This window comes from Podarcis muralis, chromosome 3 (assembly GCF_964188315.1).
Source record: "Podarcis muralis chromosome 3, rPodMur119.hap1.1, whole genome shotgun sequence".
In the NCBI taxonomy this organism is placed as follows: Eukaryota; Metazoa; Chordata; class Lepidosauria; order Squamata; family Lacertidae; genus Podarcis; species Podarcis muralis.
In genome coordinates, this window is record NC_135657.1 from 40,578,394 (window position 1) to 40,605,682 (window position 27,289).

The 27,289-nt window shown below is 41.3% G+C and overlaps 2 protein-coding genes across 8 annotated transcripts in view; one reads left to right on the top strand and one right to left on the bottom strand.

Moving 5' to 3' along the window:
* Positions 1-10,058, top strand: part of STRN (striatin) — a 53,261-nt gene extending 43,203 nt beyond the window's left edge. For all 3 annotated transcript variants that reach the window (XM_028724209.2, XM_028724210.2, XM_028724211.2), the window contains 3 exons: positions 316-423; positions 2,650-2,736; positions 2,826-10,058. In XM_028724209.2, coding sequence (XP_028580042.1) covers positions 316-423; positions 2,650-2,736; positions 2,826-2,995 — 365 coding nt within the window. In that variant the 3' untranslated portion in view covers positions 2,996-10,058. The remainder of the gene's footprint in view (positions 1-315; positions 424-2,649; positions 2,737-2,825) is intronic.
* The window catches only part of VIT (vitrin), a 39,517-nt gene continuing 21,926 nt past the window's right edge, over positions 9,699-27,289 (bottom strand). For all 5 annotated transcript variants that reach the window (XM_028724214.2, XM_028724217.2, XM_028724215.2 and 2 more), the window contains 8 exons: positions 27,008-27,070; positions 25,509-25,556; positions 22,432-22,494; positions 18,325-18,472; positions 17,545-17,648; positions 16,322-16,548; positions 14,545-15,058; positions 9,699-13,968 (listed from right to left, as the gene is read on the bottom strand). In XM_028724214.2, coding sequence (XP_028580047.2) covers positions 13,790-13,968; positions 14,545-15,058; positions 16,322-16,548; positions 17,545-17,648; positions 18,325-18,472; positions 22,432-22,494; positions 25,509-25,556; positions 27,008-27,070 — 1,346 coding nt within the window. In that variant the 3' untranslated portion in view covers positions 9,699-13,789. The remainder of the gene's footprint in view (positions 13,969-14,544; positions 15,059-16,321; positions 16,549-17,544; positions 17,649-18,324; positions 18,473-22,431; positions 22,495-25,508; positions 25,557-27,007; positions 27,071-27,289) is intronic.

Consider the following 27,289-nt stretch of genomic DNA (forward strand, 5'->3'; position numbering starts at 1 on the left):
CTGCCACCCCGGCCCAAAGAGAGGTGCCTCCTCACACTGCCCCACAGGGGCCTGGGAAGCACCCCCTGGCCAGCCCCAGGGGCACCTGGGGAGCTTGCAACAAACAGCTGTGCAAACCTTTGGGAGGCAGAGATGCAAGAGGCCATCAGAGAAAGGGAGGGAAGGAAAGAAGGACAGAGGCCAGTGTTGCCTGCAGCACCCCTGATCAGTCAAGGCACCCCAGGGTACCACAGCACACTGCTTAAAAACCACTGGCTTATGTGAATGAAATAAATTTTTTGTGTTGACTGTGTTTGCACTTGTTCATTCCTTTAGCAGTCACCTCTTCTTGCCAAATAAACAAAGTAATCAGCCATCCAACTCTTCCAATTAGTATCACAGCCCATGAGGATAGACACATCAAATTCTATGACAATAACACAGGTAAGCATAATTCTTCCCTCAGTAGGTCGTAACATAAAAAAACAAAAATATCATGAAATTGTCTGAAGTCCTACCCATTTAGAGAGAAATTTTGAAATTGAGGTTTGATAGTTCTATGACTTGTAAAAACAGATGAGAGGAATACAGTGGTACCTTGGTTTACAACCATAATCGGTTCCGGAGGTCCAGTTGTAAACCAAAACAGGTTGTAATCCAAGGCGCGCTTTCGCCAATGGGGCCTCCCCCCCCCCCAAAAAAATGGTTGTTATTAAAAAAAAGGTTGTAATAAAAAAAAAGAGTTATAATCTAAAAAAAGGGACACACAGTTCCGGGTTTGACATGGTTGTAATCCAAAGCAGTTGCAAACCAAGGTACCACTGTAAAGGCTTATTGGCTGTGCAGAAGGAATTGGTGTGGCTCAGCATTTGAGTTACAGCTTTAACATCCTTCCCAGCCAATCCCAATGTTTGTCTTTGCTACAGAAAAGCAGATGGTCCACAGGATCATGGAGGGAAATTTATGCATCCCAAATTTCCACACTGCACAAGATGGAATTGCTGCCAAAGCTTATAGATGCTTGTGTGTGTTATAGATGCTTGTGTGTGTTTGTCCCCTTCTAAATATCTGAAAGAGGAGCGCTTAGACTTCTTACCCTTGTTCTTAAAGCTCCATGTTCTCCATGTTCACCCACAGTGAAAGAAAATATGTAAATCATAACTGTTAGAAAACTTGCAGTCATTTCAATTGGTATCTTAATTATGTGCTTAAAACAAAACACACACAATGCATCGTATTCCAAAGCTAGGCACTGTGTTAATGAACACAGTTTCTAATTCTAGAAATTTTGGTCCAGGTGTTTCCTGCTTAGTTTGGCAAAGGATCAGTAGGCAGAGTTAATACAAGCAACTTTGTTAAACCTGAGCCACTAGATAACTTCAGCCTTGTGACTTGCAAGGTTTGCTTTCAAAAGCTCATATCTAAGCTGCCTAGGAGTTCAGACTCTGTTTTCCGTGAATTGAGCTACCTTTTCTTTGATGTAGCAAACTGAGCTCAGGGCAGGTTTTGCTTTGCACTTGGAACAACAAAAAAGTGGGGGTACATATGAATGATTAACATACTGTATCAAAGCACTTGCAGAAATCTCTGCTTTACCTCTGCATCTCTGCATAATATATGGATATGGCAACTAAGGCAGGATTGGGTCATTGCTTCCATTTTAAAGGGGAACATTGAAGGATTTATTTGCAAGTATTGAGCACAAATGATGGGCGGTCGTTATCCATTTTGTATCTGATTATGTGAAAATCCACCCTTCTGCAGTTTACTTTAATTGATAGTAACGTTATTCAGGATAGGGATTTCTAAGATATGTGCCAGGACACACCACTCTGCTGTGAAAAATGCTGAAGTGTGCCTTGTAAAAACTCACACACTGTGATGGATGCATTCTACCTTTTCTCCATCAGAGTGGTGTGACCCCGTGCATTGTTAATTCTCCCACCCCCATTACTATATGGGCAGTGACATCACAAAAGAGTGAACAAGGGTGCGCTGGGATGTCGCCTGTACAGGGAACTCCCAGCATCATTACCCTGAAACAACCTGTTCCATCCCTGATTGACTGGTCAAAGTAGGGACGTGGGATGCAGAGCAGCAACAATCTGTGTGGCAGCTCTAAGGAAGATGCCTGCTTATTTCCGTGGGAGCTAATGAGTAAAAACCTGTCTAGGTTGTACCTAATGCTGCAGGAGCAGAGTTCAACTCCTTTCTACTCTTGCCCCTAAAATCTGCTCCAGGCCCCTGGAGCTGATTCTGAGGGTGTGCAGGGGGCTGGAAGGGACAAGAGAGGAACACATGCATGCACAAAAATATGTGCAAGTGGAGCTGCAGTGTTGGGTAGAGCCCTTTGGTATGTTTTTTTTTAGTGTGAAAGTGAATGCTTCTTTCACTTTTTTAACTGCGGGAAGGGACCTGAACCAGGTACCAGGTTTGGGAAGCAGAGCTCTAGGAAGTAACCGAGAAAGTGAAAGTGACCAGCACAGAGACACAGTCAGGTGATCACTTTCCAAAGGGAAGGGGGCTATGCTCATATTCAAAGATCCTCTGTTTCAATGAGAATAGTTGCTAGTATGCTTGATATCAGTATCATTTCCCATAAGTTCTGTTAAAGCTTTGTTAAAGCTCTGACAAGTTTTTTAAAAAAAAAAAAATTCTTTAATTTCAAAGGAAAATTGATCCATTCCATGGTGGCCCACTTGGATGCAGTCACAAGTCTCGCTGTTGATCCTAATGGCTTGTACTTGATGTCCGGCAGTAAGTACATCCCACATCCCCTCTTAATCTACTCTTAATTAAACGTAACTGCAAATCTAAATGTTTTTCCTCTTCTTTGCCTAACCTAGGCCACGACTGTTCAATACGCTTATGGAACCTTGAAAGCAAGACCTGCATTCAGGAGTTTACGGCTCATCGCAAGAAACACGACGAATCCATTCATGACGTAGCATTCCATCCCTCGAAATGTTATATCGCCAGTGCTGGAGCAGATGCGCTTGCTAAAGTCTTTGTATGACGCAATATTTCTCTTCCTCTCTAGCTGCCGTGTGTATATATATATATATATATATATATACAACAAGCTGTACAAATGACAAGGGGAAGAGCCTCCTCTTCATGCCCTTTAATTCAGTGAATGTTAGCAAATGGTCTAGGGGTATATTTCTTTCTTTTCTTTCAGGGTGCTCTTTTCTAAATAAGGGGGTTCCTTGGGTTATATGAGCTCAGCTAGTGCTGAGAGCTGGGAAACCCTCTGTTTCAAATGATCCATACAGAAGAACCGTTTTTATTTTTGAAGGTGTCAGTATTTGTCCAGGCCGGCCTTGGGCAAACTGAGATGCTCTGTAAACAATATGTGCAGTCCAGTGTGGGCAATAAGGAAACAGAAAACTCAATTTCTGTAGGATGTGGGTAGATAGAAACTTTTCTGCCTGTTTTCCCCCTCGAGAATATTACCCATATATTTCTGTAAAATCAGCCTGAATTTGGTGATGTAACTCTTAGAAGTATAATATAAATATTATTTCTTCTCCTTGTTTTTTTACGTGTTGTACGGTTGAATGATGTACAGGAGAATAAGGCTTGATTTTGTCTCAGCCTGCTGGCTGTTACATTAGGTGGATTGGGTTTAAACATCAAATATTAATGCAGTTTCCCTAAATTGTATTAAAGCAGATATTAACAAATGCTTTAAAATGTATGTTTTATTTTAAGCCTTTGAAAGAATTTGTTAACAAGTGACTGGCACCACAGTTTACAACAGGGATGAGGCTTAATTCAGATGTTGATGACTCTTCCATTCATAGCTGAGCTCAGTAAAATTATGAAACTCTTCCCTTTTCAGTAAACAAGAAATGATATCTGTGTAGGCTTTAATAGGCCTTACTGTTGAAATGCATGTTAATGGCATCCTAATAATTTTCATTATCTTGAATAAACCTGCTTGGATACCCCTCCCCTCTCCAAATCTTACTCACACACTCATGCATAGAAGTGACCTCTCTGTGATTCAGTCTTTGGCTGCTAAGAATAGTGTGTGTATATATCTAGTGAGAGAGTTATTTAATCAACCATGTGGGTGGGGCCTGTCTGGAGGAGATTTTCTGCTTGGTACTCACCCTTGTAATGGGGTGGTGATTGGCAGGAAAAGGGTGTAGAGTTGGCCAACGTGGTTGCCAAATTCACATCCTCCACAGCAGCAGGAAGCTGTTTTCATGGGGTATGGGTGTGGGTGTGTAGAGCAGCCTTCACCAATTTGGTGCCCTCCAGATATTTGAACTACAATTCCCAACTGCCCCAGCTGACACAATGGGTTGGAATTGGTTTTTGGAAGAATTTGGAATTCATAAAAATATGCCTTCATTTTTTGGGAATAACTACCACACAATCCAGAAAAGAAACCATTTATTCTCTGTCATTGCATTACCAGCCTTAGGTTTGAACATGTTTTCTGCATTTGGTACTAAAAATATGTGGCATACCTATTTGTAGAAGTTTCCACTCTTGCAGATTCTGATGTGCAACATGTTTCCCTTTAATGGAATAAAAAAAAATTACCAATATATCTCAAAATGTTCAGCGTTCGTTAAACCTCAATTTTGAGTCAAAGCAGAAAGAGCAACTGCATCAAACATACTTATCTATATGTGACTTCTGTGTATGTATCCCTTCTCTCTGTGATCTTATTTTTAAAAGGATATTGCAAAGATTTATTTAGAAAAACAAATACATAAAGTTGTGTATATTGTGTGTGTACATATATATATATAGATATATATATAGAAAGAGAAATTGTAAACAGTATGTATTAAATGTGTCTTAAGGGAAGATTCTATGGGTAATTTTAATGTTTTAGTATTAAAAATTCTCCAGACTTTGTTGCATACAAAGGATAAAAGGTATGGTTATTGTGCTTTTTGCTTAAGCAATATAATACATAGTTGCTGATGTTTAAATTGCTGTACATACAACTAATAGACCAGCATGCTTGTTTTGGAGACTCCCATTTTGATTAAATTATGAATGTAAGAAAAAAGTTGCTATTCAAATGTGGATTGGAAGTTGTTCAGTCCTGCTTAGTGAATTCCTGATCCAAGTGAAGCAACTTTGAAAACAGGCAAATAGCTAGAGGCTGAGGTGCCTTTTGACAAACAAAAAATGTAGCCTTACCACGAGGTTGTGGACTCTGTATTTGTGTTCTTCTCTAGACTCTGTTAGTGTCTGTCAGTCTTCTCTGCTTGTGTACTATAGACTGCATTGTACTGTGCACAAATATTATAACTTCTTCCAGATGCTATCTTCAGTTAGAGATGAAAAAGACCCTTTCTAACCTTGACTGACCTATTCTGTTTACCTGCAAGTATTGGGTTGCACTACCATTGTGGATTTATAAGCATTTGGTTAACCTCCAGACCACATTCTTTCCTATCCCCTTTTGCCTTTACATGGCCCTGTTGCAGCTGGCCAGGTGAGCTGCCTTCATTCGAATGTTAAGATCATGTCCAGTGATATCAAAGTTCTGCCTGTGGGTTTGATCTCTGAGGAACCGTTGTATATATGCCTGTTATCTGATGCTGTGGTCGTTGAGCGGTGAACCTGCATGCATGAGCTTAATTCTAGAAGAAACTTGTGAACCAACAATGCACAGGTACCTTCTCTGATTTGTTACAAGAACACACCATAGCGTAACTTCCCCTCCCTTTTCGCCTTCCTTTGTAAACAAGGGGAGGAAATTAGAGTCTTAACAAAGCACAGTTTTCCATTTCCCCCCCTGGATATGAGAAACACTGGTTTGTTCAAAACATGGATGCTTTGCAAGCCAGGATCAGAGCCATAGTTGGATGAAACAGTTTGTTATAAATCACAAACGGATGCTTAAAATATTCCCACACATATGTGGGTGGATAGGAAGGAAACAGTGCTTCATCCCAAGGCCCACCCATTGCAGCACATTCTCATAACAACTGTGCATAGTTGATTTTTTTCAGAGTCTTACATGTGTGTGCAAGTGTATAGTTAATGTAACCCTCCTGAGGTTGGTGGACTACAACTCCCATCATCCCTGACCATTGGCTGGAATTGTTGGGAGTCAGGAGTTCAACAACATCTGGAAGGCTAGTAGTTGGCCACCCCTGATTTAGATACAGTGAAAAATGTAGGAAAATGCTGAAGTTTAAAAACATAAGAAGCACTACACACAGACAGAAAAGGTATGTGGTATAGTCCTCCTGGTTATGTATCTTTTCAGAATGCAAGTAGGAAACTGAATATTTCAGTGTTACCCCATGTAAAGAAACCCTGCAAGTAGAAATATTCAAGAATAAGGCTGGACTACAACTCTTCTTGAGACCTAGATTTTCCACAGGCAGGGATGCTGCTCTTATGCTTCGATTGACCTTAAGATCTTTAACCAAAGCAGAGCTACTTAAGTAATAATCTCTCCAGTTTCTCCATTAGGATATCCTCATATTGAATTCTCTGTATGGAAGCCTCATACTTACTTTAATTTATACAGACACGATGTATTTCTCGTAATTCAGATGCAAATGACTTTGAAGTCAAATGTATTAAAGATTGAACAGCTTACCTTCATAGTTGCCATATTAAGACAAATCTTACATGGTTTACTTTTAGAGCCTAAGCACCTTTTTGGAACCCTTGCTTAGAAACTGCATCGCAATGAATTTGACAGGTTGTGAGCTTAGAACAGAGTTACAGTGGTGCCTCGCAAGACGAAATTAATCTGTTCCTCGATTCTCTTCGTCTTGCGGTTTTTTCGTCTTGCGAAGCATGGCTATTAGCGGCTTAGCGGCTATTAACGGCTTAGCGGCTATTAACAGCTTAGCGGCTTAGTGGCTTTAAGAAAAAGGAAACAAACTCGCAAGAACTCGCAAGACGTTTCGTCTTGCGAAGCAAGCCCATAGGGAAATTCGTCTTGCGGAACGACTCAAAAAACGGAAAACCCTTTCGTCTAGCGAGTTTTTCATCTTGCGAGGCATTCGTCTTGCGGGGCACCACTGTATCTCAGAGTTGGGAGCCCAAGCAGCCCCTACAGTCCTCGCTCCCTGGCCATGGGAACTCTCCCCAGCTCTCGCTCCTCCTGCTTTGCCTAGCAGGAACATGTGCTTGAACTTCGATAATGCCTCTTTCTTTTCTGGATGCAGGATGTAGAGGAGGTTGAGGTAAAATTAACCTTTGATGAAATTTACCTTTGTTGCTCCTTCCACTTTTATCTCTGGCCCTGCACACCACTGGCGTGTTGCTCGGAAGAGCTGCAAAAGTTCCCCCGTCCCTGACGTAGAGTATATTCAGTGGAGTGCACCTCCAGGGGTGAAGTTAAATCACTGCAATAGCAGGACTGAAGTGACCTCCCTAGGGCACAAGCCTGGGCTGCCCAGAAAACAAGACACCCCCCCTCGGCGTTGCTGATATGGTCCAAAGGAAGACAGAGCAATACATTTGGCCTAAGCAGTGATGAAAATGTTGGCTGATTCAGTAGTCTCGGGGGGGGGGGGGGGAGAGCAGTTTTAAAAATCAGAATCTTCTGCAGCATAGTGAATGCCAGAATATTTTAAAAGTTCAATTTCCCCCAATAAGCTTTTAATGCATAGATTGATAAATTCACACTGCAGTTGATCAGAAGATACGCTTTCTGCTGTTCATGTATTGGGTACACACTGAAGTTGACATAGAACTTAAGTGTTTCAGAATTGCCTTAGGTTCTGATTGGACGAGGTCTGAGAATTCTAACTTTTTTGCACTCAGTTTGAATGGAGAGATCCTAATTTGATGTGAGTTCTGCGGCATATTTGTCCCAGTACTCAGAAAAGTTACACAGCTTTTTGCCAAGTAAAACACACCATTGCTTACATGGATAACTTAATGAAAACCAACCAAATTATATAAGGAATAATTGGCGGTTTCAGACTGAACCATTTTTCTTGCTCCTTTTGGAACTGGTGTTCCAATATAAGTTGGCTTCTAGGTGGACACCTTCCAAAATATTCCCTGCGATAGTCAGATGTCCATGATAAACACAGATTTTAGTGCCACAGCATCTGTGCCATTTTATATAAAGTACAGGACAGCTTTTGAAACCAGACAAAATATGTAACATCTTGTAACTGGGCAGCCCAAATTAACTGAAAGGGTCTCTTGTACTGTGTTCTTGGCTTTCTGAAACTCTGCAAGCTGAAAACACAGATTGACAACAATATTTCACAGTAATGTGCGCTGGGCAGGTTTACCAATAGCAGTTCTTTTGAAGGGAAAGGAAACTATATTAGAATACTTTGTCTTACTGACTAAACTTATTGCGGAGGTGGGTTAGATCTGCATGTTGCTCCATGCAACTCTGGAGCCAACACGTTGTATTTTAGACTGAAAACTTGTATCAATCTTTGTTTTATATATTGCGAGATCATCTCCATTTCTTTTAATAATCTAGTTTGTATTTTCTGCATGTTGGCCAGCTGTTTTCTTTTTATACATGCCTCCATGCTAGATGTTAGCAAAATTGCTAGGCCACCACTGGCTTTTGTTCTCCTGCAGTGGTTTTTCCTACTCTTCCAAACACTAAAGAAACTTGAATTTAAATAATTTTGATTTTTACTGCTTGTTCTTTAAACACTTGTCCCATTCTCATCTTTAAAGTAAAGGCTGCTGATGGTAGCCTGGAAGTGCAAGGTGTGTTCTTCATTCCTGACAAGGTAACTGTACCTTGCTTCCATTGCTTAAATACAGTTGAACTTAAATTTTGAAAAGGGATGTGGAAACTTAACGGAAGTAGCCATCCTTCTGCACTTGCATAGTGTTTTGTTTCAAGGGAATGTTCCAACTGGTTACTAGGGATCATAACATTTGACGCTTTTATCATGTTGGGAATAGCAGCAAGATAGATGTGTATATGGGAATAGCTGAAATATGAATAGGCTACAGAATGCATGTGTGGAGTGGATTAAATTAGGACCAGTGTGAGGTGTGTACTATCCATTTTCTGATGCATGAATGGTCAGAGTATGGCTGGTTGCTTAGTCTAGTCAATCTTTCCAAGAACAGTCATGCTCACCTGTCCTCATGGTTTCTGTCTTTATCATGGGTAATAAATTGCATATTGTTCATAGATCAACCGATAATAGTTCTTGTAGTAAAAGATGGAGGGATGCTCCTCAGTGAGCATGTGACAGTACTCTTTGGTTAAATACAATCAGCCTTTTTGCTTGTATACAGAATAGTCATTTTGATGGAAAATCTCTACAGTGCAATCGTATGCATGCATACTCAGAGGTAAGCCCCACTGCGTTCAAAGGGGCTTACTCCCAAGTCAGTAAATATAGGACTGATACCTTAGTATTGATGTGGAAGTTTTAATTTTACAATGTGATATATTGATTCTTCCAAATTTTGACCAACATAAGTTATCTAGGGGTGTGAATCAGTGTTGCCATTGTTTTCATTGCTTTAGGAAGATTGAGCATTAATGGGGAAAGCAGTGTTGGTAGTACAGTTTAGGCCCGAAGTTCTTACCAGAAAAAGACTCTTTGTACTCTAGAGCTGCCGCTTTCCTATGAGAGACCATTATTTCAATCCCAAAAGTTCAAAAATCATTAGCTGCAGAGTAATGCGTGTCTGAAGAACCATTTTCAATATTTCGCCATTTTTCTCAAAACCAGATAAGTTGCAAAAGCATCAATAGTACCTGGTTTTTGTTTGTTTTTCAGTCTTTTAATATTTAACTGCCTTTAAAAGTAAAGAACAGCAAAGCAGTTTGTGGAAGATTTTGAGTAAATTTGTTCTGGAGGTTGAGAAAGTTGTTCTCATTATTAAATACAAAAATAACTTCTGTTAATACCTCACGTAAATGAGGCAATGCTGAGGTACTAATAAAGGCAGTGGCACTGAAGAGTTGCAGAGTGAATTTCTGTGTACAGTACCTGCATTCTATGTTGAGTAAAATCAAATGGACCTTCCTGAAGTAACACTATACAGAGCAGCTTTACTAAATATTACCGCAGCAAATAAATGTCCTTTGTACTATGTATTTATGTAAATTGGGTGCTAATAAATACTATTTTTCAACATCTTTGTGTGTGTTCTAAATGTATATTACAGTTTATGGAACCTCTCCAAAAATACAAGCCATAGGGTGAAAAAAGCCTCTTTATATGTCATCATTTGCTCCACAGACTTTATGAATTACATTTTTACTCAGAGGTAACCATGTTGGTCCACTGGAAAAGAAAAAAATCAAAAGCTGCCGTAGGGCAATTATTTCTTAGAATTCTTGTTTTTGTTTGTTTTTATGTTATTTTTATTTTATTGTTATGTTGTACACCACTTAGATTTTTTAAAACATTAAGCAGTTTATAAGCACTTTTAAATTTAAAAACCCTTTTAATCACTATCAAACAGAATATCTTAAAGTAGTAAGTATTTGAATTCTCCAGAACTCTTAATTAAGTTGGGTATTTGGCAGAACAAGGGAGTATTCTTTTTTTTAAAAAAAAAGTTATGCAGCATGCGTTAAGCAGGCTAAATTAATTAAGGATCTGCTAAATGCAAAACAGATTGCAGTTTGCATTGAGGGCTGCTGGATGAAAGTGTCAAAATGGTGGTTCTCCCTTAAAAAAACACATGTTCTGCCTTGTCACAAGAGAAAACTGTGTGATGTAATAAGTAGACACTTCCATTCTCTTGGAATTAACTGCTAAAGTGGAAAATACTGATGTTTGTAACTTGCCTGAGCCATCAACAAATAATGATAGCTCATAGGAATATCTTGGGTTGTTCTATATTGCACTTTAATACTGAAGTGAATAGGATATTTCACACAGATTATGAAGTACAAATAATTTCTATTAGCCCTTTCCCTAATGCTTCATGCATGTGGACCATAAATACTGCAAGTAAACAAAGTACTGCTGAGAGTAAGCACATTTGAAGGCACTTTCATACACTGCACCACGTTAAGGCCCATGAAAACATGTTGGGGTTGAATCCTGGCACACAAATAAGTTTGAGAATATGCTATTGGAATGCAGCCCCTAAACTCAGTGCAGGCTTGTTCAGCCATTACTTTAATCCCACTGTAAAACTTTCAGCACTAATGCAATGTAGAAAAATTCGGTGGTCCATCTAGTCAGAATTATAAGGCTATTTAAGAATGGACCAGTCCGGATGTTTGAGGAGGGTCCAAGCTTGGAGTGGAACACATGCTTGACTTACTGAAAGTCTCCCTCCCATTTAGGATTTCCAGTAGTATTGCTGCGAAAGACCCTGGCGGCAACCCTGGAGAGCCAGACTGAGCAACATGAACCAATGGATCTGATGCAGCACAAGGCAGCTTCTTATGTTCACAATCCTAGGAAGCAAAAAGGGTCTACTCATGCCTTCTTTACAAGGGAAAAAGTCCATACGCAGGCCTTAGTTTCAGAAGTTAGAGGGGGGGGGAAGGTTTATTGGGTTTGTGTAAGCTTTCTTTTTCCACCAAAGCAAATGAGATCTAGCACACCCTTTTTGTAACTTTTATTGCAAAAGGGTACACCAAGTTATTTTTTAAAAAGCTCTTTAACGTAGGTGCATGTGCAGAGAGGGGAAAGTTAAAATAATATTTACAAACTCATGTTTCATCCACAAATCCTTTGCAAATGTTTGCATTCATCTGCATTCTTTGCACTTGTCTTCGTTGCAGAAGATGCGGAGAAATACCGTGTGTAAACTGACTTTTTCAGGGAGGCGAGGCAAATGATGATGATGAGATAAAGTTCTAAGTCCTAATGACGATTTAAAAATAAATCTCCAAGCCTGGATGGTGTAGACACCCAAGAGTTCTTAAAATAACTCAGATGCGATATTGCTGCTCTTATGTAATAATATGTAAGAGGCCTCTGTACCTGAGAGCTGGGAAATAGGCAACACAGCACCACTTGGGGGGGAGGAAATCCAGGAATTTACAAGCCAAAAAACCTAACATCTGTTCTAGGAAAACTGATGAAAAACATGAAAGATACAACTAGCAGATACACAATTGGTAGGGAACCTTGGACCCTTCAGCTGTCGCTGAGCTTCATCTCCCATCAACCCCAACCAGCATGGTCAATACTCAAGGCTGACCATGTGGCTGTAGTCCATATGCAAAGCCAAATGCTCCTCAATACTGATATTTTGACTCACAACAAATTCTTTAAAGGCTGAGTCCTGTCAACAAGCACATAGGTGTGATCCACTAGACAGAAAGCACCACGGTTGCCATATTACAAAAAGTAAAATTTCTGGCACCTGCAAAGGTGTTGAGCTTTTTTCAGGAAGACCCCAAAATTGTTGGGCTTTTGGGGGAGAAACCTCCCCCCAAAATAGTCATTTTAAGCTTTTGGAGCTGCGGTGCATAAACACCTGGGTTTTCTCTGGCATTTTGCTGGCAAAATTCCCCCCCGTTGCCATTTTTACACCTGAAAACATGGATATGTCAGGAATTTTCCTGACATATAGGAAGCCTAGTGAATACTCAAGACTTTTTAAAAGATCGTAAGATCACTCTCCAAAGGCTCCTGAGTAAACTTAGCAGTCAGGGGTTAAGAGAACAAGCTCTCTTGTGGATCAGCAGCTGGTTAAAAAACAGGAAGCAGAGAGCAGGAATAAACATCTATTTGACATATTATGCAACACACCAAAGGCCCACTTTGCTGATAAAACTATTCTTGGGCCTGAGTGCTAATAGCTGTATATTAAAATCAAAGAGAATTGACAGGGTCCGTTGCTTGTGACAGCAGTTGTAAAATCAGCAGAGGATATTTGATGCTGATGTCCAGTGATAAATACTCTGGCTTATGGGATATAGAATAAATAATAGATTGCCACTTTTGCTTTTTGTAATGCATCACAGCACCAACCCTAGAAGCATCTGTAAAAACTGCAGATTCCCTCTTAGGCTGAGGCTTGATTTTAGAATCTGAAGAGATGGAAGGAATATGATGTCACTGAACTAGGCATGTGGGAAGCTGCTCTCTGGGCTCATTTATGAAGACAGGAAGGAAACTGGTAGGAACCATATATATAATTTTCTGCCTTGCTCTTTTGGTGCCAGGTTACAGACTCTGTCTGCCTGGCCTGCATTGCAACTAACTTCAGTTGAACGTTCTGTGATGTGTAATTAAACAATCTGTAAGCTTCAATTTTCCCCAAACTATTCTTTCAACACTTGTGCTATTATGCCCAACAAAGCAATTGTGGACAGCTGGTGTGAGTGCCACACTCCATCTTTGTTGATACTGATTCCCCCCCCCCCCCGAACCAAATCCTGATCTGCCCTGCTTGTTGTAGTCTCTTGTCCTTTGCTTGCTTCCTGTCCTCATGTGTCTGCCAACAACTCTTAATTAAAGGCCGGGTTCCAAAGCGCCATGTAATATTTTAAAGCCAGCTGTTGGTTAGCCATTCTGCATCACTGGAGAGCTGAAATGGGGTGGTACCCAACAAATGCCATCTCTGGCATGCCCACTAAGTCCAGTGCATCTGGGTTACAGCCTTAGACCTATTAGTCTCCTATTCTATGTGGAAGTTAACTCCAAACTATAGATTTGAGTCAAGTGAGTTATCTAACCAAGGACTGTAGCCAGCTCCTCTACTGAATCAGTTTTGAAACCAGCAAGGGTGGGGGGAAGGAGATTGATCAGTCTACACCCATTATTGCCATACATGGAGAATAGAGCTGACATTGGCTCTTAGCCACAGATGCCTTTGAGCCTCCTGGCTGGCACTGCTTGCCAAACATTTTCTCATGTAGTGATGCAGTGTTTCCTGGAGCCTGCTGCTGATTTCAGTTCCGTGGTTGCGAATTAAACTCGGTACAAATATTCTGGATGATCCTAGGAACAAATCTGTAGAGGCTGTCAAACTCGTCCACAAAGAAGGAATGTTCTTTGTCGGGGTCAGTAGCAATGGCTTCCAGCTCGTCTTGGGCAGCCCATGCAATTCCTACTGAATAGGCTATGACTCCTGAAGTGAGAAACATGAGTACATAATGAGGTTAATGCCTTATCTGAAATAATGCATTCAAAGTAATATTCTAATAAGGGCCCAAAAATATTATCAGAAGTGGTGAGGTGTTTAAACTTAAATAAATGAGGCATTTCAATCCCCAGACTTGTTGTTCCCCATCCCTATTGTCTTGTTGAATGGCTCATACATGTCCTTCCTGTGTTTCAAAAATTGAAGGGCTTGAATTGAATATACAAATACACTACTTTTTTTTTTTAATTATACCAAACTTGGACTTCTGGCTTGCAAAACTTAGATGCCATATTCTAGATCCAGAGCCCCATTGTTTGGGTGCTTTATGCAAAGCTTTTTTAAAAAATAAATGAGGGGTTCTGGCGTAGATGGGCCTTGGTCTGATGGAACAGGACTCTTCTGTTCTTCAGTGCTTTCCAGATGTTGTGGGACTCCAAATCCCATCACCTCCAGCCAGTATAAGCTATGGTTGGGAATGATGGGAGCTGTAGTTCTGTGCAATCTGGAGGGCTACAGGTTGCCTACCCTTAAAATAGGTGTTTATAGGGTTTTCTGGCTTACCATTCTGATGTGCCGCTGCAGCCGGCCCCCGGACATCATCGTATGATCTGCCATCTGTAATAAGAATCATTATCTTCCTCTTGTTTGGTTTGGATTTGCTGAAGAGCTGTTCAAAGGCATAGTTGATGGCTGCTCCGGTGCTGGTTCCTCCGCTCCAATAGTTGATTCTCTTGATAGCGTTTAGGACATCCTGCTTCGTTCTGTGCTTGTCGAAGCCAAACTCCAGCCTCTGTTCGTAGGTGTACTGCACAGCTCCAATGCGGGTGTCTGTATCGGAAATCTCAAATTCCTTGCTGATGTTAGCGACAAACTGGAGGAGGGTGCGGAAGTTGCCAGTGCCAACGCTGCTGGACCCGTCAATGACAAATCCAATATCCGCTGCATTCAGACAGGTCTTGCTGCATGCCAGGCGATCAGAGTCACAGACTCGCTTCACTAACTGCTGCACTACTTTGTGTAAGCTGAACCAACTGGGCACATTGATGGAATAGTACCCATTGGTCCTGCACACAGCCTGAAAGAGAGAAAACAAAGGCAATGAATTTCAAGAGCAGTTACAGCAAAATTCATGGAGGCAACGTATTACTGTCAGTCATTGATTTCACCTTACGACAGCCTTTTTATGAGACAAATTGGTATTGCATCAAACTGGTAGAAAACACAGCTGAATAATAACCACCCTTATCATTTCTTAGATGTTGAGGTCTACATCCAACTTAAAGGCAGCTAAATGGTAGACCGTTGCATTTATAGCATCTGAATTGACTCTACTTCTGTCAACAGGCTTAACATTCATTGCAGGCGTGTTTGCTCTCATGTCTTAAAGTTATTTCCATTTTCTAAGATACAGCTACCATTAAGTCACTATGTATGAACACAGGGCTTCTTGCCTCATTCTACTTTCCCAGTCTGGCAAGTGCACAGAGGCTTACTGTGGCTCTTCCCCATTCAAACCTAAAGGAAATCGAGACCATCAGCCAGTCCAATTCAGTCTGGAGGCTTCCCAGGTTGAAGGCATTAAGGGGCTTTGAAGTTCATAGGAAATGTATTTCATGGCACAGACACAGTGGAAAGTGCACAAAATTATCTGAAAGGGTGTCCAGAGGGAGGGGGGAAAAGATGTATTCTGAAGGACAGTTCTCAAAGTCCACTTTGCTTCCTGAACTTGGGCTCATTTGCCAACCTTCCAGGAAAGACTACATACATACCAGACTAACACCACTCAGTTGAAGAGGCATTTTGTCATGAGTACCTGACCTATACTACATAGCATGTGAGAATGAGTTCTAACTGAAGTGTATCCAGAACTTTTGTGTGTTTTGGAGGAAAACTGGAGGCAAGAGTACACAGCGTTCAGTAAACATGATCTAACACTACACAACTTGATTGAGGCTTTGAAGTGAGTTGATTGCTTGAGTCTTGCAGTCTCGCTGAACCTTCATAATCTGCCCTGTGTGACTCCACTGAAGAACTAAGCGTACATAGATGCATCCTGTTTATAACGGGGATCTTGTAAAACTTTGTCGTATTGAGTCTCAATATGGTGACTGTTGTAGCATGTGAATATTTCAAAGAGAGAACTATATAGCTATAGCTGGACATTGTTGGAACAGAGTGGTAGCTAGTTTGCTCACTCATACTTGTGGGTTTTTGGCCTGGCAAGGATGTCTCACTTTTATATTGACTCGCCTACATGTGATGAAGAGTTCAGATCCCACCTTTCATCAGAATCAAGAAATCTTGCCTCTTTCTTGATGGATCCCAATGTACCCCTTACCTTGTCCACAAAGTTTGTTTCAATAACATTCTGCTTTTCATTTTCATCTGGTCCTTCAATGGTGACAAAGAAAATGTTGATGCCGGATTCCCTTGCCAGCCGAGAGGCCTCTTCCACTTTATCTGTAGGCCACCCATCCACCATCACTATAGCAACGTTGGGTGCACTACCTCTGTTCCCATTAGCATCCTCAAAGAAGTTTTTGTTAACAAAGGACAGCGCTCTCCCTGCATGAAGATTGGGTGAGGGGGAGTAAGAGTTGTAACTTGCTGAGCAAAACAATGAAAAGGAACGTTAAAATCTCTTAGAACCTGAGCTCCTTGCCATTTATATGATTGTTTTGCCTATTATTGTCTATAACTAACAACAGCAACTATAAAATTGAGGACAGGAGCAACAACAATTTGAGGATTCTCTCAAATCATCAGTGGCCCAGATCTAGTTAAAGGCAACAATGCACATTCAATCTAAGTCGCTGGTTGAGGATACATTTTTCTGTCCACATGGAAATGGACATATATCCCCCCACCAGAGCCGTGTGATGTCAAATGGTTGCCTCACATCCAAATGTGCATAACAAAGCTGATGCAAATTTCATTTGTGCATTCACATCCCACATCTGCATGCGATCCCTCATCCAATAATGGAACCTGCCGTGGAATCTTCTTGTATGTATGTGTCTTCCTTCCTTGCTTGCTTGGTCAAATGTGTCTCTAACTTCTGCCTGATATGTTTTAAAAGCCAAAAGAGGGAATAGATTTGCAATAAGGGATACTGAACTAAAGTCAGTGCTTTTTTCTGGGGGGTGGGAGCAGTGGTACGCACACCCCTAAACATTTTGTGAATCTAAGTTTGGCCTCATTGAGAGGCAGTATTTCAATATGAGTAGGAAAATGGCAGTACCGCTAAACATTTTTTTAGAAAAAAAGCACTGACTAAGGTATTGGATATTTTACTTTCTGTTTGGAACTCTATGGTGGTTGGTGTCTCACCAATGTGCTATATTTGCACTGTGAAAGGGACAAGCTATTCAGAGAAAACTTTCAGATATTAAATCCTGATTCTCTGGAAGACAGAGTATTTTCCAAACTAAGGGAAGAGGAACCAGAAATGAGTGAGGACAGTTTGTGGTCTTGACCTCAATCTGCCTAGAACATCTAGCATACCAACATCTTTTGATTCTTAAACTGATTAGCTGTGGATGTATTGTACAGGATACATACCAACATTGGACAATCCTCCTTTCTGTAGTATTTTCTCTATGGCATTTTGCAGATCCTTAGAGTTTGTATAGGTCTTCAAGTTAAATTCAGTTGAAGGGTCATCACTATTTGTAAAATGAAAATGGAGCAGTTTCGTTTTGTGTTATCCCCGGGAAAATAAGTTCATACACAATATGGCATTAACTCTTAACACATTAATGATACCAGTTGTAATTTATAGTAATTTCGCATGAATATTTCCTGTGTTTTCATAGAAATGTGTAAACATGTCATATGTGAAACTTACATTTGTGGCTGCTTTTTTAAAATCAATTATTTGACCAAAAAAATGTTTGTAGGTGGGGCAACTGCCCTTGATGGGTGAGGGGTGAGGAACCTGAGGTCTCCCCCAGTGTTGTTGGACTCACATAATCCCTGAAGTATGGGCTATTAGAGAGCTTCTCAAATGGTGGTCTACACACTCCATTCAAGTGATCTGCAGAAAGGTTGTGGAACAATCAAGAATCTCTATACTTGGAAATCTTTTTCTGACAATGGAGATTAAGACTGGATTTTGACCATGGTTGGATATATCAAATAAGCTAACAAGGTCCTAACTTAAGATATATGATTTTTATGATGCAGTGCTGGTGCAGTCTAGCAATGTGAGATACATATCTGTAGAACAAAAAAAAAGTGTATTAAGTAGTTTGCCACAAGAAGTTCCTGTGGTGTTGCCACAGACATGGAGATGGATGTTAGGCAGCACAGATGTTATGAAAATACATCATACTCTCTTACCCATACTGGATGATGCCCATAAGAGGACCAGCGGGGCCCACATCCAGGGCTTGAGCAACATTTTTGAGGAACTGTTTTTGGATCTGAAAGCGGCGCTTGCCAATGCTCCAGCTGCCATCTATCAAGAAGGATAAATCAACTTTGCAATCTGAAAAAAAGAATAGATTACAGTTAACTTTGGAGTTCCTTTTGCATATATTTTGTGTTTTTTTGTGTTTTTCCTGCATGACTACAAAAACACACCTCAAACCATGATAAGAGAGCATGTACTCAATCATTCACAGAATTTACCAAAGATTACAAAGCTTCACTTGACATAGATAACAATAACCCTACTTGGCAAGTAGAGAAGAACTAGTGTTTCTGTTTCTGTTCAGAAAGAATTCTGTTTCTGTAAATGTTCCATCCACAGAGCTGGGGAAACTTCAGGATTGTTTAATCTACTTTTCTCTCCCCCCCCCCCAATTTTTACCAACCAGAATTTAGTATAAAGATATGCATATGAACATGGTGCCTTGGAGCACAGTCTGAGCTTTGAAATGTGTTTTTATTACCAGAACTGAACCAAGTTTACAGTTCTTAAACCTAAAAGTTCTCTTGTCTTGGTCCACTTACTTCATTTCAGCAGACTAATCTAGGTGGGAAGGTTGTTTGGCTGTTGCTATGGTTTGACAATCAGAAGTCAGAAACCCTTAATGATCTACTGCAGACTGCATCCATATCTAACAAGGTTCCCAATCTGCCAAGGTTGCAGGTTTGATCCCTATATGGGACAACTGCAATATTCCTGCATTGCAAGGGGTTGGGCTAGAATTAGATGATCCTCAGGGTTCCTTCCAACTCTATAATTTTATGATTCTTCCTTCCTTCTACTTCTGCTATCTCAGCTGATACAGGCCACCTTGAAATCACACAGACCTATGAAAGGAAAGCTTAGCTCAGAAGGCACTTTCAGGAGTCCCCACATACACTAAGGATACAGTCGTATTATGCACACTTACCTGGGACTAAATCCCATTTGAACCTAATGAGGCCAACTTCTCAGAAGATGTATAAGAGGGTTGAGCTCCATGTGGGCTATTTGAATACATCAGGAGCAGTCATATTCAAATCATGTCATTAAATGATTGTGTAAGATTTGACAACTTTGCAAGACTTGGACTTCAGAGGCACTTGAGACAAGCAGTTATTTATATGTGACTCATGAGGACTGAGCTACTTCAGGATGGTGGTGTGAGGTTGAATAATTAGTTGTGTCTCCACAGAACAAACCCAAACTAATAAACAACATTTTCATTGCGCCTATAAGATGAGTATATTGTGAGTTAGCAACAGAAGAATTTTCTCCTCTCTGCTAATTTTCTATATGCACTGTGTTCTACCCCCCTCTCACCAAGTCTGAAGTGGTACAGTCCAGCAGCAGTCTTACCACATGAAAGTTTTACCACACTGAGTGCCTCTCTTTTCTTCCTGCATTTTAGTGTGCATTGTGGTTATATTCTCTATTCCTGCATTCTGACTTGTATAGCTATTTGGGGAAAAAACAAAAAACAAAACAACCCCCCCCCCTACAAAAAGTGTTCTTTAATTAGTGCTGGAACAAAAAATCTCCTTCTTTATTGAAGTGGGAATTGCTATTTTGCCAGACATGGAAGTAATTCAAGGAATGATAATCTCCTTTGTGGCTTTCAGATCTGCCTCTCCAGTCTGGATATTTAAAAACTTGATTGTAGTCTTTTAAATGCACGTGTCCTCACTCATCTTGCTATTTTGGCTCGCAGAACAGTAGACAAACACCCAAAGCTAAAGCAACCTCTTCTCTCAATTTTTTTTTTAGTAACCAAATTTATTCATTCTGACCCGCAAGGAGTGTCTTCAAGAAATAGCAGCCTATTCTTCTTTTGCTCTAAGCTGCTGAGAAAATACTCGTTCCTTGAAAGGGATCAACATTTGGATGAGCTTAAATGGCAATTAATGGTTTTTGTTCCTAGTCAGGCTTCTTGTATGGTTTTCTTTGAAACTGCTCCCACCAAGACAGGTGTGCCAATAAAGGTATATTTCACTGAAGAGGTGCCAGGCTTGTAAAGATTCCCCATGCCCTTTACAAAACCCTTTGTGAGTGATCTTGTTCCAAGTGTGTTCCAACTTCCTTACTCCGAATCAGGATTTGTACTGTGTGCTGAGATTGTTCCTGGCTCCTGCATGGCATTCCTTTCATTACAAGATTGGCTCCAGAAGCATAAACCCCTGATAAAATCAAGCAATTATTTGCGGAGAACTGTGATAAAACCTGGTGAGGCAGATACACCCGCCTTGCTATTTTAGGAGGAAAATTAGCACTTTCCTGCAGCTATTTAAAGGTGATTCATAAATTTTGTAGCCATACAAAAGATTGATATTGATGGCATTAAGAGCAAGAATTAGGAGGGCAAGTTTTGCAAATGAAATTAATGCTTCTGGGGCAGGGAGAGAGGAGAAGAGGATGCTGGACCATTGGTCTGATGGAGAACTCAGTTCTGGCACCTCTCAGGTGGATGCCATTGCCATTCTAAGACAATGAGGGAGGCATTCATAGTGAGTTCCGGCACCTCTCTTTCTAGTAAAATGGCACTGTTCTTATGATACCCTTGCATTCTGATTTGCCTTGCATCCACGCTTCCCTACACCAGGTAGCTTTCTCTCCAATTGTGTTTGTACTTTAAGACAGGAATGGGGAATCTGCGGCCCTCCAGATGCTGAACTCCAAATCGCATCAGCTCCAACCAGCATAATCAATGTTCATGGATACTGGAACTGCAGTCCAACAACATAGCAGTTCAACCCCTAAGTTAGCATAAAGGTAAAGGTAAAGGTACCCCTGCCCATACGGGCCAGTCTTGACAGACTCTAGGGTTGTGCGCCCATCTCACTCAAGAGGCCGGGGGCCAGCGCTGTCCGGAGACACTTCCGGGTCACGTGGCCAGCGTGACATCGCTGCTCTGGCGAGCCAGAGCCGCACACGGAAACGCCGTTTACCTTCCCGCTGGAGCGGTCCCTATTTATCTACTTGCACCCGGGGGTGCTTTCGAACTGCTAGGTTGGCAGGCGCTGGGACCGAGCGACGGGAGCGCACCCCGCCGCGGGGATTTGAACCGCCGACCTTTCGATCGGCAAGCCCTAGGCGCTGAGGCTTTTACCCACAGCGCCACCCGCGTCCCAAGTTAGCATAAAGCATCACTTTAAATAGAATTCTATATTGGGTCAGAAAAAAGAAACCTTACTGTATAATCAGATATATATAATGACTGCTCAGGAGCCCCTGATGGTTTTACCATGGCAACAGACCAAGGATAGGGGACCAGTGATCCTCTAGATCAGGGGTCAACAAACTTTTTCAGCGGGGGGCCGGTGGACTATATTTTTTTTTTGGGGGGGAGAACGAATTCCTATGCTCCACAAATAACCCAGAGATGCATTTTAAATAAAAGGACACATTCTACTCATGTAAAAATACCAGGCAGGCCCCACAAATAACCCAGAGATGCATTTTAAATAAAAGGACACATTCTACTCATGTACAAAACACGCTGATTCCCGGACTGTCCACGGGTCAGATTTAGAAAGCGATTGGGCCGGATCTGGCCCCCGGGCCTTAGTTTGCCTACCTATGCTCCAGGACTAAAACCCTCTAGCTAAAAGGGTGGGTTGCCCGTTGAGCATGCTGTCTGGGGCTGAAAGGAGTAACACCCTGGGCTGCTTCACTGAATTTTTAGGCAAACTTTTGCAGCTCTTGCAAATGTGTGCCTCAAACATCCAGTTTATATTATCTTGAAAATCACAACTAGGTTAAACAGCAGCTCAGTCCGCAGCAGTAAAAACCAATAACTAGTCCTGGGTGATTTCTCTTCAGCTAACTTAGGAATGGATTCAGCAAAAATTAAGCTCATTAGCAAAATGTGGATTCCACTGCAACCCGGATGACATCTTTGAACCCTGATACACCCATTCTTTCCCTTCCCCCAGAAATCACAATTGGGAAGCCCTCTAAGAAGGGTCTCCCTTCCTCCCAATGGCTGAAGCTTTGAAAGGGCAGACTCTCAGGTGGCAATACTTGGCTGGTGCACATACTTGGGTTTCCCTGTGAAACTGGTTCCAGGGGTTTGGGGACCACGTCTTCCTTGGAACTGAAACCTGGAATGATCAATAATGACACAGTCGGTTATTAAATGCAAAGGGCATGAGATGATGACATCATCATATTTTTGAGGGCCTTCTCAATAGTGGAGCCCTCCCTGTGGAAAACCTTCCTTTCAGATGTCAAGGAAACAAACAACTATTTGACTTTTAGAAGACATCTGAAGGCAGCCCTGTATTGGGAAGTTTCAACTGTTTGATGTTTTAGTATGTTCTGACATGTGCTGTGAACCACCCAGAGTGGCTGAGGAAACCCAACCAGATGGGCAGGGTATAAATAATAATGTACCACATACATCTGAGATATAGTGGTAGCTACTAGCTTTTTTGACTTCAGAATTCATGGATGTTAGGCTGTTATTTGTGTGGTTGATTCACCTACTGATTAAACTTCACAGCCCTACTTGCTGATATAAGAGGTGGGATAATTACATGAGCCATGAGGAAACATAGAAAGGAGTTCTTGTCTCGCCACAATGAACTGTAAATTATCACCAGGTATTCTTGCACTTTGGGGCATACCACAAAATGGGGCTAACAAGGCTCTGTTCCGCACATTAGACTGTGTTTATGCACTGTGTCATCCTACATGGAATTTACCCCACAACCATTTCATTTTGAAACATGAACAACATGGTCCATGTGGTGTTTATCTTTATTGGAACTTTACACCTCTAGAAAGCTGAAAATTAGATCAGCAGTAGGAAATCTTCCCCTCACAGTATGGCTTGGCTCAATCCGTGGCCTTTACCCTCCCCATCCATCACCAGGTGTCATGGACAGGTAAATTCACAAGATAAAACTGAAAAAAAAAGCACTGAGAGTGTGCTCTAGCTGCACTCCTAATTCTTCCTTTTCGTGGCTGGACTGGTGCTTTTTGAATTTGGTGCCGATTCACAGCTGGAAAAGAGTCGGGAGAGCATTCTCATTCTGACTTTGCAGCCACAGCCATTGTTTGAGTTTAAGCTGAGGCTGTAGAGGGAGGTCTTTCCTTTGCAGCCTGGCTTTCAGGCCACTGCTTGAATGCAATTAGATAATTATATAGTTCTTTTTAATAAAAATGCCACCCATCATGTATCACTGAGAAAAGGCAATACATTGAAAAGGCAGCCCTTTCTAGTGAGCCCTTCTAGGTTCCCAGGCTGGCTTGAAGACTGTATTGTCAATCCTTCGAATTGTCAGTCCTGGGAATATTCCCTCACTCTGCCTTGGTGCTTCACTGCAAGCCAATTAAGCTTTTTCACCACTGAGTTGTCACAGCTGTCCAGGCTCATTAAATCTCCACTCAGGCAATACTTGTCACATACAAACTAAAAATAATTCTCTTTGAAGTGATAATCAGCATGCATCAAACTTAATCACTGAGCTAATTTTTTATTGTATTCTGGTCCCTTGGAAAATTTCCCTTTTCTCACCTCAAGCTGTGTGATGAATAATCTTGCCTGCAAATAGGTATCCAGACATCCACCTGAACATTTAGAGTGTTTTTACTTTCTGTTGATGGTAATCTCTTAACATCCTGATACATGTGCTGAGATTCAACTTGGAAATGTAAACCTTTTGGCTGTTCTGACCTGTGTATATGGATGCATTGCCTATGCAAGCCCATCCTCACACAACAACTCTCCCACTTAAGCAAACAAGAAAGGGCAAAGCATGTGATGAATCTGCTTTTGGGCGGATTAAGTTAAAATCCCTTTCTCTTTCATGTATGGCAGGATCCTCCATAACGTTGACCCCTCATCTGCAGATTCATCATTGGAACCTCACGTTTCAGCTGTGACTCTCTGCTTTCTGATTTTTAGAAAGGCTTCATTTAATAGCACACACATGCAGACCTAAGTATGAAAACAAATTGCCTCTCTTGCCATAGCTTAATATAGGCCTCTCCTGGTATGCCCCGTGGAGGACCTTACGGTCCACAAACAATAATACTTTGGAGGTCCTGGGCCTCAAGGAAGTTAGACTGGCCTTGACCAGGGCCAGAGCCTTTTCAGCCCTGGCCCCAGTCTGGTAGAACGCTCTCCCACAAGAGACCAGGGCCCTGCGGGATTTGACATACTTCTGCAGGGCCTGCAAGATGGAGCTGTTCCGCCAGGCCTTTGGTCTGGGCCCAGTCTGACTCCCTTCTTTCTATAGGACCCTGTATGTAAGTGGCCTCCTTGGCTTTTTCTATATGGGACCAGCACGAGTGGCTGGGCCTGGTGAGCTTTTAATTCCTTACCCCTATGGTTATGATTCGTGGGTTCCCACTTAATTTTATTTTGATTTTAAATGTGATTCAAATTGTATTTTAAACTAATTGTTTTGAATGTATTATATATTTGGTGTTAGCCACCCTGAGCCTGGCCTCGGCTGAGGAGGGTATAAATAATAATAATAATAATAATAATAATAATAATAATAATAATAATAATAAATGCAATTTTCTTTTCCTACATTCCATTTGCTCCTGTCAGGGCTTGTCCACCCTTTCCTCCACCCTTTCTAGGCATGGTCCATACTTTAAAGCTCCATGGCTGAGTGGCTCTGTTTTTTGCTCTGGAGCTTTCCCCGCAAAAACCCACTCCTCAACATTGGATTGGCACAAATACCAATCCATTGGAAACCCAAACTGAATTGCAAAAGAAAGAGTGCTTGGACACATAGCTTTGAAGTGCAGACCTGTGCCTTGAAAGCCCAGGCCAAAAAGTAAGTGTGGATTCGCCCAATTCATACTCAGGATAGCCACCGTTTACAACATTTCTGTGGAAGTTTATAATGTGTGTGATGATCATACAGGTAGATTTCTTGCATATAGCATGCAAATGCTTATCATGTAAAAAGGGCCTTGTAATTTCTTCCTAAAGCAGCAAGTGGGGGAGTTTCTAGTCTGTGGACTTAATTAGGTCTTGCAATTAGGGGTGCTAATTTGACCTATGAGGCTGTTTCTTCCAAGCCACGCCCACCTACGTCTGGTGTGAGCCTTAAAATGGCAGAGTTGATAATTAGAAAACATTGCGTAATACTACCTGTGTCAAAAAGGCTTGATCCCAGTTTCCACAAGTCTGTTTCTATAGCTTCCACACACAAGAGGGAAAAACAGTAATTACTTAAAAGTAAAAGAAGCAAAAGCAAATCACTAACCCAAACCAACCTGAAGTTAACAGAACAAATGCTGTTCCTTTAGGCGAGACCTTTTGTAAAATAAAGTACATGTGAGAATGAGCAGAAGTATATGTAGGAAGCAGAATAAATAGAGCATGACATGAATATAGCAGATCCTTCCTTAAGTGAAATATTAAGTTAAGAGACATTCTGTGCCAGAAACAAATGAATTTTTTTTTAGTTTTGACATGAACTTTTGAGGATGGTACTTATGCGGCTTTCTTCATACTGTTTGTTCCAACAACAAAAAAGTGACAAGCCAGCTCTTTCCTGGGTCTTTGGTTTGTCCCATTTCTTTTAATGATTGTTTCTCAAAGAAGGGGCTGATGCACTATGGAAATTGCCTTTTGTGTTGTTGTTTTTTGTCAGCCTCAATTTCCAATGTTTGGGCAGATACTGTGATGTGAGACGGGTGATTTGTGCTCATAATACTATTGGGGCAGTCATATGTGACCTCCTTTTCAATACTGAATGCATCTGCAAAGGTTTTTTTCTTCTTCTTTATTTCTTTATCCTGCAACTTCCTGATGAAATCTCATAACTTTTTAAACCAGAAATGTTCTGATTTATTTTTGCTTTTGCTTTTATTGCAATACGGCCCTTCTAGATAGCAATGATGTGATAGATAGCTTTGGGAAACGCTGCAGAACAAACCAAAGCAGGCTAAACCCACTACTAATGCACTATGATCATGTCAAGAATATGTTGCAGTACAGATCTGCAATGAAGCACCAGGCCCTTATGAACAATACTTTAATCAAGACTAAAGTTTATTCTGCATATATAGGAAACTGCCTGAAAGGAAGCAAATTGTTGCTTGGTATCATGAGCACCAGACATAGGGAACTGGATGTAAAAGAATACTCAGATGACTCAAGCACTGCTCTGTTGAAAACAATACAGTGGTGCCTCACAAGACGAAAATAATCCGTTCCGCGAGTCTCTTCGTCTAGCAGTTTTTTTGTCTTGCGAAGCAACCCTATTAGCGGCTTAGCGCTATTAGCGGTTTAGCGGCTTAGCGGCTATTAAAGGCTTAGCGGCTTAGCGGCTAAAAGGCTATTAGCGGCTTAGCGGCTTAGAAAAAGGGGGGGGAAGCGAAAAAAATCGCAAGACTCGCAAGACGTTTCCGTCTTGAGAAGCTAGCCCATAGGGAAAATCATCTTGCGAAGCGCATCGAAAAACGGAAAACCCTTTCGTCTAGCGGGTTTTTCGTCTTGCGAGGCACTCGTCTTGCGGGGCACCACTGTAGATTTTTTGCATATGAGGTGAGAGGAAGTAGTGCTTCTGGTTCAGACTAACAAGCCCAGAGAAATCTAGGTGACAAATCCTGTCAAAATCTGCCTTGGTTTATGGGGAAGCTTACCCAGATTGGCAGGAGAGGTGGAAGGCTTCCGGAATGAGACAATTGGCTCTTGCCGTTGAAGACCTGTGTGGTTTGTCAAAAGGGTCAACTTTAATACACAGAGGCATAATTCTAGTGTGTCTATTTCATTACCTAAGAACCACCAGTTTTAAAATGGGGGTACTATTAATAGGGACTTCCCTGTACGTCAAGACAGTTTAGCTTCAGCAAATTTTAATAGTATGGGCACTCTGCTCCTCAGCATTTACAGCCTGAAATGCTATCATAATGTCACAAGGAAGT